The sequence below is a fragment of the Mobula birostris genome, chromosome 12 (genome assembly GCF_030028105.1).
Source record: "Mobula birostris isolate sMobBir1 chromosome 12, sMobBir1.hap1, whole genome shotgun sequence".
In the NCBI taxonomy this organism is placed as follows: Eukaryota; Metazoa; Chordata; class Chondrichthyes; order Myliobatiformes; family Myliobatidae; genus Mobula; species Mobula birostris.
Genome location: NC_092381.1, coordinates 84,282,113 through 84,292,658, shown reverse-complemented (window position 1 = coordinate 84,292,658; position 10,546 = coordinate 84,282,113). Strand labels below are relative to the sequence as shown.

At 40.9% G+C, this 10,546-nt stretch overlaps 1 protein-coding gene across 2 annotated transcripts; it reads right to left on the bottom strand.

The window, feature by feature from the left end:
- Positions 1-230: 230 nt before the first annotated feature.
- On the bottom strand, positions 231-9,840 carry LOC140206379 (tumor necrosis factor ligand superfamily member 6-like). 2 transcript variants are annotated; one of them, XM_072274748.1, is made up of 4 exons: positions 9,538-9,840; positions 2,609-2,648; positions 2,436-2,492; positions 231-1,661 (listed from the first exon to the last, which is right to left on the bottom strand). In XM_072274748.1, exons 1-4 carry the CDS (start codon positions 9,727-9,729, stop codon positions 1,264-1,266), a joined length of 687 nt encoding a protein of 228 aa, XP_072130849.1. In that variant the 5' UTR covers positions 9,730-9,840; the 3' UTR covers positions 231-1,263. The 2 variants fall into 2 exon arrangements, with proteins under 2 accessions (XP_072130849.1, XP_072130848.1); XM_072274747.1 differs by lacking the exon at positions 9,538-9,840 and adding an exon at positions 2,731-3,305.
- Positions 9,841-10,546: the final 706 nt, after the last annotated feature.

Sequence of the window (10,546 nt, the reverse complement as noted above, 5' to 3'; positions counted from 1 at the left end):
CATCATAGGAGTTTCTGATTCCTGAGCCACCAATGTGTTCAGCTCGAAGTTCCCTCCTCAGTTCAGGGTCCAATAGGGGCAGACTATAAATGTTGGCTTTACTTATTTTTTACTAACTTGCTTATATCATGCGAGCAACTGCTATGCTACCTTTAACCTACTAATCGTCAGTAACATCAGTACAGATTCCAAGCCTTCATATAAAAATATACACACGAAAGCATGTAAGGTTTTACTTTGAAAGAGTATTTATTGCATGCATTTTGCTCTTTTACAGGAATACTTGCAGGTATTATGACTTTGATACTAAATATAACTTGTGAACTGTGCAATAAAAGCAAAATTAAAACAATAGAAGTTACACCTTTAATGTCTTAACTCAACCAAAGAGCAACGATCAAGAACATTTCACAACTTCAGTTTGGCAAACACATTTGATACTCAGACTGTTTAATAATGCAAAGCACTGATTCAGTGCATGATGCTGATGCAAAAGTGGGGTCTGCTTCTGTTCTGTATGGGAAGCTATGAATGGCTGTAAGGAGAAGGGATTTTAAAGCAAACTCCATTGCCAAGGCAACAGGTGCTTCTATCTTCACTTGGAGATAATTAAGAGACCTGACTGCCCTCAGTTAGGGAAGGTTCAAATACACAACCTCCATTGCAGTGTTAAATACTGGATGGAGTGAGAGAACAATTCTCATGTGGGAGACACTTAAAGGACAAATATTAGAGCTGGGAATATTCAGGGTTCCTCGAACAAAAGATGGTGAAAGTCTGGGATTCGATTCATTCTTCCCAAATCTGCTGAGGATTGAAATATCAAAACTGAAATTAATGAAAACTTATTAGATTTGTGTACTATTGATACGAACACCTGTGGTACTGGCTTTAAATTTGATGACTATTTCTTTAGCTGACTGCTGGTAAAAAAAAAGAAACAACTGAACACATTGTCCAGATACAGCCATGAAGTATGAGGCGCTTAATGGCTACACATGTTTAAATTTTAATTCAGCTTAAAGGCAGAAGTGAATATTGAAAATAAAAGAAACACACTGAGGTTTATATTTCGATAAATGGATTACAAAAGCATTTCTCCTGTTTTCTAAATAATACATAGCTTGCAATGATTTTGTAGTTTGCAAAGGAAATAATGATCTTGTGGTCAAAGCATTATGAAACTTTTCAACTTCCTTGCTGTCGCAATGACTGCTAGGCCTTCACTACATGTCAAGGTCATATGCACCTTGAAACCATGATCTAAATCTTGTAGATTCCAAAGAAGGTCATAAGCTCATCAGCACTGACCATTGTTGGATCCGAGACTTGAACAAACAACTCAACTCCTTCTCTCAGGTGAAATATTCCAGCCTGAAATGTGGTCTTCCCCCAAAATCCATGGCCACTGCAGAAGTTCATCTCCTGCACTCTCATCAGAGTCTGATCAAGCTGGTAAGTGGCATCGTGTTTAAGAATGGTTTGGTGCAATGGCATCTGAGGGCATTTTATTCCTCGGAAGTAGATTTTTGAATAAATGTAGTATTTTCCAGTTTTATTGATGATCAATGTTCCATTCCTGTATGCAAGCCCTTGTATAAAAGCATTGCCCATCTGAATCTCCCACATCAATCTATTGGAATGACCAGCCGTTGCCTTCCCTGTAATTGCATGTTGATGTTATTCTTGCATTTACATGCAATGAATCAAAAAAATTTGCATCAATATATGCCAGTCAATTTGCTCAAGTAAGCCAGAAGTATTGTCCATAATTCTAGGATAAGTATATTTTAATATATTAATTTCACTTTTCCTTTGTCATTTGACTAACATCAATAGCACAGAAAAAAAAACAACAATGTTATGCCAACAACAGGAATTCTGCAGATGCTGGAAATTCAAGCAACACACATAAAAGTTGCTGGTGAACGCAGCAGGCCAGGCAGCATCTCTAGGAAGAGGTACAGTCGACATTTCAAGCCGAGAGCCTTCGTCAGGACTGTTGTGCCAATGTTTTAACCTGCTCCATGATCAATCTAATTCTTCCCTCCTACACAGCCTATAACCCTCCATTTTTCTTTCATTAATTTGCCTAAGAATCCTTTCAATGTCGCTAATGTATCATCTTCTACTACCGTCCCTGACTGTGCATTCCAGACACTTACTTCTCACTCTGTATCTAAGATCTATCTCTGACATCTCCTCTAAGTTTTTTTTCCATTCACCTCTGGTATTAGTCATTGCCACCTGATTGTTTCTAATATTCTACTTCACCATTACTCCCCTTTCATTCTATTGTTTTAATTAACATTTAACTATTTTCTTTCATCTTATTCCCTAATTAATATATTTCCCCCCACTTTTTCCCCAACCTTTTCTCCTGTCTCCAGTTTCCCAGTTCAATTATTTATAGAACGCACAGAATAACAACAAACCTGTAAGGTGAGCGGCCCTTTTAATGTCACCCTCTGCCTCGCTCTTCTTTGTAGTTCCTACAAGACAGCAAACGTAGACCATAACAATCAGCTTCCTGCAAACCCATGAATCTTCTTCAATGAATGAAAAAGACAATTACAAATTCGTAATTGAAAAAGAAGTTTGTACTTGCCAGTAAGCTTCTGTGGTGTGTTCTGCGGACTGCTGCTGATCTACAAATATTACAAGAACTGAGAGTAAATAGATCTTCAATACGCACACTTTAAATAAGCAAGACATGCACAGTTAAATTACCTGGTTCATTTGGTCTATTTCTTGGTGCAGGTTGTGCAAGCTGTTTATGGTAAAAGCAAGTCCAACCAGTGCCAATATGAGCATGACAGCGTTTAGTGAAGCGCAGGCTGATATACACTTCATTTTCTTTTGAATTCTAGGTACTGGAAAGGGCAAGGGCCCTGCTGATGTCACCCTACTGGCAGCAAGGTCCTGACCTTCCCGCATTTCCAGAGATTGGAGGTTCCTGTGCTCCATGTCTGAAAGCGATCTGGCAAATAGAACAATGTGTAGCCCCCAGAGGCTTCCGTTCGTTCTGCTGGCGGGCAGGTTGCTCGTCTGTTATAAATTGTTGACCTGCGTTGTTTCCTTTATTTCTTGGTGTAAGTAGATGGGTATTTCAAAGCCAGAGACCGCATGGACCTTGCATGTTTTGATGTAGACTTAGTTTCAAGTTAGCAACTCCACCCACCAATACAAGCCTTTGCACAAGGACCAAAGCATTAATCATAATAATATTTGTTATAGCCTTATGTAGGCAGTGACAAATTACTACCTCAACATTTTTAATCCTTTTACTTGAATCATATAACTACTCCAGATGTAATGTTGTACACATCTGCAGACTGCTACCATCTTTCGTTTTAATATCCTTTTAAGCTGAAGAGCAATCAGCTTCTTGCTAAGAGAGGAAGTGAACACGTAGAGCTCTGTTTTGAGACCACAAGCAGTGAGGTTATGCAAGAGCAAATGTGCAGTAAGCTTCAGTTAGGAGACTGAATGAAATACATCAAAGCTTAGTGAAGATGCAGAGCTCAAAATGGAGTGAATGCTTCATGCCCCCAACAAAACCCCCAAAACAAACACTCTGATCCATGTCCTGTAACAGGGAAAGGTTATCTGGTGGACAAATGTAAAGACTGGAAGCTGTGCTATAAGACTTCATGAAATAAATTGAGGAATCCCTGCCCAGCAGAGAAGCATTCTGGATCATATTGAAGAGAGTGTCGGATCACTGGCCTTCAGCAGTCTGGGAGTTGATGTAGGAAGTGGCAATGTTGTAGTTGAACAAGACGCTCCTGGAGTATTGTGCACAGTTTTATTACTCTGTTATAGGAGAGACATCGATAATGGAAAGAGTGCAGAGATTTATAAGGATACTGCCTGATGCGAATGCTTGAGTGAGAGAGAGAGAGATTGGTCTGGCTAGGACTTTACTCCTTGGAAGGTAGGAGATTGAGTGGCTTCCTTATAGAGGCATATTAAATCACAAGGGGTATAGATAGTGTGAATGCATACAATTAATTATCAGGAATAAGTGATTGCCAAGGCATATGGATCATATGGGACACAACAGGGTACGGGATGTCTCGGATCGGGTCCTGAATATTCTGAAGGGGGAGGGTGAGCAGCCAGTTGTCTTGGTACCTGTTGGTACCAATGACACAGATAAGACAAAGGAGGAGGTCCTGAAGAGAGATTTCCAGGAGTTAGGAAGGAAGCTGAGAAGCAGGACCTCCAGGGTAGTAATTTCGGGATTGCTACCTGTGCCACGTGCTAGCGAGGGCAAGAATATTAGGATCAGGCAGATGAACGTGTGGCTGAGAGACTGGTGCAGGGGGCAGGGCTTCAGATTCTTGGATCATTAGGATCTCTTCTGGGGGAAGTACGACCTGTTCAAAAAGGACAGGTTACACCTGAACCCGAAGGGGACCAATATCCTGGGGGGGAAGTTTAATAGAGCTGTCAGGGAGGGTTTAAACTAATTTGGCAGGGGGATGGGAACAGGAATGACAGAGTGGAGGAAGGGGAAAACAGAAATAAATCTAAGATAGTGAGCAGTAAAGATGTCAGGAAAGACAGGCAGGTGATGGGGCAAATTTGTAGCCATTGGGATGAGTTGCAGTGCAATAAAGTTGTAATGAAATCAAAGTGAAAAGTACCAAATACTGGTCTTAAGGTGTTATACTTAAATGCACGCAGCATAAGGAATAAGGTGGATGATCTTGTCGTACAGCTACAGATTGGCAGGTATGATATTGTGGCCATCACTGAGACCTGGTTAAAGGATGCATGTCTCTGGGAGCTCAACGTCCAAGGATACACGGTGTATCGGAAGGATAGGAAGGTAGGCAGAGGGGGAGGTGTGGCTTTATTGGTAAGAAATGATATTAAATCATTAGAAAGAGGTGACATAGGATCGGAAGCTGCAGAATCTTTATGGGTTGAGCTAAGAAATCGCAGGAGTAAAAGGACCCTGATGGCAGTTATTTATAGGCCTCCAAACATCTACAGTGATGCGGACTACAAATTACAACAGGAAATAGTAAAGGCTTGTCAGAAGGGCAGTGTTATGATAATTGTGGGGGATTTTAACATGCAAGCGGATTGGGAAAATCAGGTCGGCACTGGATCTCAAGAGAGAGAATTTGTAGAATGTCTGCGAGATGGCTTTTTAGAACAGCTTGTTGTTGAGCCCACTAGGGGATTGGCTGTACTGGATTGGGTATTGTGTAATGAACCGGAGGTGATTAGAGAGATTGAGGTGAAGGAACCCTTAGGAGGCAGTGATCATAACATGACTGAGTTCACTGTGAAATTTGAAAAAGAGAAGCCAAAATCTGATGTGTCAGTATTTCAGTGGAGTAAAGGAAATTACAGTGGCATGAGAGAAGAACTGGCCAAAGTTGACTGGAAAGGGACACTGGCAGGAAAGACAGCAGAGCAGCAGTAGCTGGAGTTTATGCGAGAAGTGAGGAAGGTGCAAGACAGGTATATTCCAAAAAAGAAGAAATTTTCAAAGGGAAAAAGGATGCAACCGTGGTTGACAAGAGAAGTCAAAGCCAAAGTTAAAGCAGAGGAGAGGGCATACAAGGAAGCAAAAATTAGTGGGAAGACAGAGGATTGGGAAGCTTTTAAAACCTTACAAAAAGAGACTAAGAAGGTCATTAAGAGGGAAAAGATTAACTACAAAAGGAAGCTAGCAAATAATATCAAAGAGGATACTACAAGCTTTTTCAAGTATATAAAGGGTAAAAGACACGTGAGAGTAGATATAGGACCGATAGAAAATGATGCTGGAGAAATTGTAATGGGAGATAAGGAGATGGCAGAGGAACTGAATGAGTATTTTGTATCAGTCTTCACTGAGGAAGACATCAGCAGTATACCAGAAACTCAAGGATGGCAGTGAAGAGAAGTGTGCACAGTCACAATTACGACAGAGAAAGTACTCAGGAAGCTGAATAGTCTAAAGGTAGATAAATCTCCCGGACCAGATGGAATGCACCCGTGTGTTCTGAAAGAAGTAGCTGTGGAGATTGCAGAGGCATTAGCGATAGTCTTTCAAAAGTCGATAGATTCTGGCATGGTTCCAGAGGACTGGAAGATTGCAAATGTCACGCCGCTATTTAAGAAGGGGAGAAGGAAGCAAAAAGGAAATTATAGACCTGTTAGCTTGACATCGGTTGTTGGGAAGTTGTTGGAGTCGATTATCAAGGATGACGTTACAGAGTACCTGGAGGCATATGACAAGATAGGCAGAACTCAGCATGAATTACTTAAAGGAAAATCCTGCCTGACAAATCTATTACAATTTTTTGAGGAAATTACCAGTAAGCTCGACAAGGGAGATGCAGAGGATGTTGTATATTTGGATTTTCAGAAGGCCTTTGACAAGGTGCCACACATGAGGCTACTTAACAAGATAAGAGCCCATGGAATTACGGGAAAGTTGCATATGTGGTTAGAGCATTGGCTGATTGGCAGGAAACAGAGAGTGGGAATAAAGGGATCCTATTCTGGTTGGCTGCCGGTTACCAGTGGTGTTCCACAGGGGTCTGTGTTGGGGCCGCTGCTTTTTACATTGTACATCAACGAATTGGATTATGGAATAGATGGCTTCGTGGCTAAGTTTGCTGACGATACAAAGGTAGGCGTAGGGGCCGGTATTGCTAAGGAAACTGAGAGTCTGTAGCGAGACTTGGATAGATTGGAAGAATGGGCAAAGAGGTGGCAAATGAAATACAATGTTGGAAAGTATATGGTTATGCACTTTGGCAGAAGAAACAAACAGGCAGACTATTATTTAAATGGGGAAAGAATTCAAAGTTCTAAGATGCAATGGGACTTGGGAGTCCTCGTACAGGATACCCTTAAGGTTAACCTCCAGGTTGAGTCGGTAGTGAAGAAGGCGAATGCAATGTTGGCATTCATTTCTAGAGGAGTAGAGTATAGGAGCAGGGATGTGATGTTGAGGCTCTATAAGGCACTGGTGAGACCTCACTTGGAGTACTGTGGGCAGTTTTGGTCTCCTTAGTTAAGAAAGGATGTGCTGACATTGGAGAGGTTACAGAGAAGCTTCACCAGAATGATTCTGGGAATGAGAGGGTTAACATATGAGGAACATTTGTCCGCTCTTGGACTGTATTCCTTGGAGTTTAGAAGAATGAGGGGAGATCTCATAGAAACGTTTCAAAAGTTGAAAGGCATAGACAGAGTGGATGTGACAAAGTTGTTTCCCATGATGGGGGAGTCTAGTACGAGAGGGCATGACTTAAGGATTGAAGGGCGCCCATTCAGAACAGAGATATGAAGAAATTTTTTTAGCCAGAGGGTGGTGAATCTGTGGAATTTGTTGCCACGGGTGGCAGTGGAGGCCAAGTCATTGAGTGTATTTAAGGCAGAGATTGATAGGTATCTGAGTAACCAGGGCATCAAAGGTTATGGTGAGAAGGCGGGGGAGTGGGACTAAATGGGAGAATGGATCAGCTCATGATAAAATGGCGGAGCAGACTCGATGGGCCGAATGGCCGACTTCTGCTCCTTTGTCTTATGGTCTTATGGTCTAACATTAGACAAGGCAGGGATCTAATTCCAAAATGTAAATCTAACAACTTCTGGTACAGGAAATCTGAAAGAAAAACAGAAAATGCTGGAAACACTCAACAGATAAGGCAGCATCATTGGAAAGAGAAAAGGATTTAATATTTCAAGGTAAAGACCCTTTATCAGAAACAGGTAGGCTCTATGAGTCTCGGACCTGAAATACTAATTCGATCTTTGTTTTTACAGATTCTGCCTGACATTTCTATATTTTATATGTAAGGGATCTAAACTCAATAGCTTTGAATTAATAGGAAAAGGAATGTGTGATTAACCAATGTCTGTTGTGAGCATGGCAGCAGCATGGCCCATGGTCATCACACTACATTTAGACTGTTAGAGTGAGTTTTTGGGTAGATGATTCATTTACACTTAAATGACTCTGGCCACCAGTCTTCTATTTGACTAAGTACTGTAGATTGAGCTCACAACAATGTATTTCCTAAAAGCTGTGAATTTCGGGATACTAGCTAGATGCTGCGGATGGAAGTGTGAAGTTTACAAGTAGTTTCGAAGACAGTATTATCTATACTTTATAATATTAATTGTCCTCTATGTTAGCACGTAAAATGCCAAATAAATGTATTGTGGATTTAACTTGCATTCCTAAATGGCTGTGGATACCAACCCAGACATGTTGGCGTCGGAAGGAAGGAAAGGAAGGAAAATCAGAAGGTGTGATGTTTTGTATGTAGCTACAAAAGGAAGCATTGTTTATGCATTGTCTATAACTTTTTAAGTAGCGATTTCCTTTGTGTTTAGCATATAAATATCGAGCCCACATTGGGCTAGGAGACCTTTCTACTGAAAGTGTCTCCGTCCGTATGATGCCTGCTGTACCTTGTTGTGTTAAATAAAGAAGCTGCTTTGTATCTACCAGTGACTCTGTCTCTCCGGTAATTTCATCCACACCACAACATTAGACAACGGCCAGTATTAAACCACATCGATGAATCAGAATCTGATTTATTCTCGCCGACATTCGTCTTGAAATTTGTTGTTTTGTGGCAGCAGTAGTGACAGAAATAAAATATCACTACAGGTTGCAAAAAATTAAATGAATAAACACAAAGTGCGAAGGAGAAATTGCGAGAAGGTGTTGGTTGACTGTTCAGAAATCTGATGGCTAAGGGGAGGAAACTGTTCTTAAAATTTTGAGAGCAGGTATTCAGCCTCCTGTACCTCCTCTCTGTTGCTAGTAATGTGAAGAGGGCATGTCCCAGATTATCAATATGTAACTTTCAAAGCATTCATTACAATAATTATTAAATTAATAATTCCCTTCTTTGGCAGCAAGTTAGAACTGATGAATAAAAATTTACCATTATTTTTTACCCGAGGGCAGGGGTTCCCAGCCTGAAGTCCACAGACCCCTCAGTTAACGGCCAAGGTCCATGGCATAAAAAGGCTTGGGAACCCCTCCCCTCAGGGCGCTGAATGATTATTTTCATATTTTCCTACAGCATAGAAGAAGCCCATTTGAAACCATTTTATCTCGCAGAGCAATCACATTCCCCAACTAAACTCCCTGTAACCTGTTCTCACCCAACCCCCAGATTCTACCAGTCACCTACACACTAAATGACATTTACAGTGGGTCACACAATTATCTGGAATGTGAGAGGGAATTGCACACCGGGAGAACACCCGAGCAGATACAAAGCAAGCTTGTAAACTCCACGAAGACAAAATCAAGATCAGCAACCTTGGTCACTAGAGCTGTGAGACAGTGGGTTTATTCACTGTAGCACCATATCCCATACAAATCAGAAATCTAATTCCCTTCTATCTGAGCTTTTCACAAACTTGAAACTTGATCAAAAAGGGAAAGAGTTACATTTTTTAGCTGGCGTGGACAGAATCAATATTGGCTAACAAATAACTCTCAGAATGGAGGGTGTATTTTAAAAATACCTTACCAACTTAAGCTGCAGTATGACTTACCTGCTTGAGGTTGTTAATGTCCTGTTGTAATTTGAAGATGTAAATTGTACTCCCAGCAAGCCAAGTCAATGCTATAAAAACCAAAACTGGAATGAACTTGGTGGCAGCCCTTTCTATTTTTGCTTTCTTCTCCGTCTCATTTTGCGAATTCAGATGCTTAGGTGTTGCTCCACTGTTCAAAGACGTCATCATGTCAACACTTGCTTTAATTCTTGAATTGCCTGGTCTCTCATTCAAAATAACTTCAGAATTCAAGCTATGCTCCTTTGAAAAGCTGAACCTTTAAAAGTGGATTCAATGAAACTTCCCTATAAAGCTAAGAATGAACTGGAAGTGAAAGTGGAGAGTTATGCAAGATTTAAATAGATAGTAATTCAGTCATGGCTCAGATCATTTGCTAGAAACCCAAACACTACTAAAAGTATTTGCTGATATAGATCAATGCAACGAATCCTTGTCAATTTCTGCAAATAGCAGGAGAATTTTTTATGCATGTGACATACAATGAGACATAAATGTCAGGATTGTGAATTGTTGGACTTCAGCACAGTTATAAATGGACCCGTTACAAGTGTAAGCTTACAGATAGTGTGAGCTTTTAAAAACACTTGCATCAGGCAGTGGGTCTCTAGTAGAATGCCCAAGCTGGGCCGTGTCAGAGAGCGAGTAACTGAGGCACCATGTGTCTTTGTCTCAAGACCTAGGCGTAATACCCTTGGCAAGAGAAATGATCAAAATGGTCAACAGACCCCGAGGAAAGTGGAACACTTTACCTCAATCGTTGGAGACATCCTGTCCATCAACCCGAGGTTATTTTCAGCATCATTCCAAGTAGGCCAATTGTATCAAATGCCATTTGATTTCTTCAGTATTTTTATATGCCTCTCAGTACGGCAGTTGTAATGTCAAACAATTGGGAAGGAGGTACAGGAGCCTTAGATCCCATGCCACCATATTCAGGAACAGTTATTAACCTTCAACCATCAGACTCCTGAACAGCATGGATAAC

Excerpts from the sequence above, each read along its gene's own strand:
- LOC140206379 (XM_072274747.1), bottom strand. The coding sequence starts at position 2,967 with ATGGAGCACAGGAACCTCCAATCTCTGGAAATGCGGGAAGGTCAGGAC. Across the intron at positions 2,649-2,730 it reads AAATAGACCAAATGAACCAG|ATCAGCAGCAGTCCGCAGAA; the intron begins GTAATTTAACTG and ends TAATATTTGTAG. Across the intron at positions 1,662-2,435 it reads AAGGGCCGCTCACCTTACAG|GGAAGGCAACGGCTGGTCAT; the intron begins GTTTGTTGTTAT and ends ATGCAATTACAG.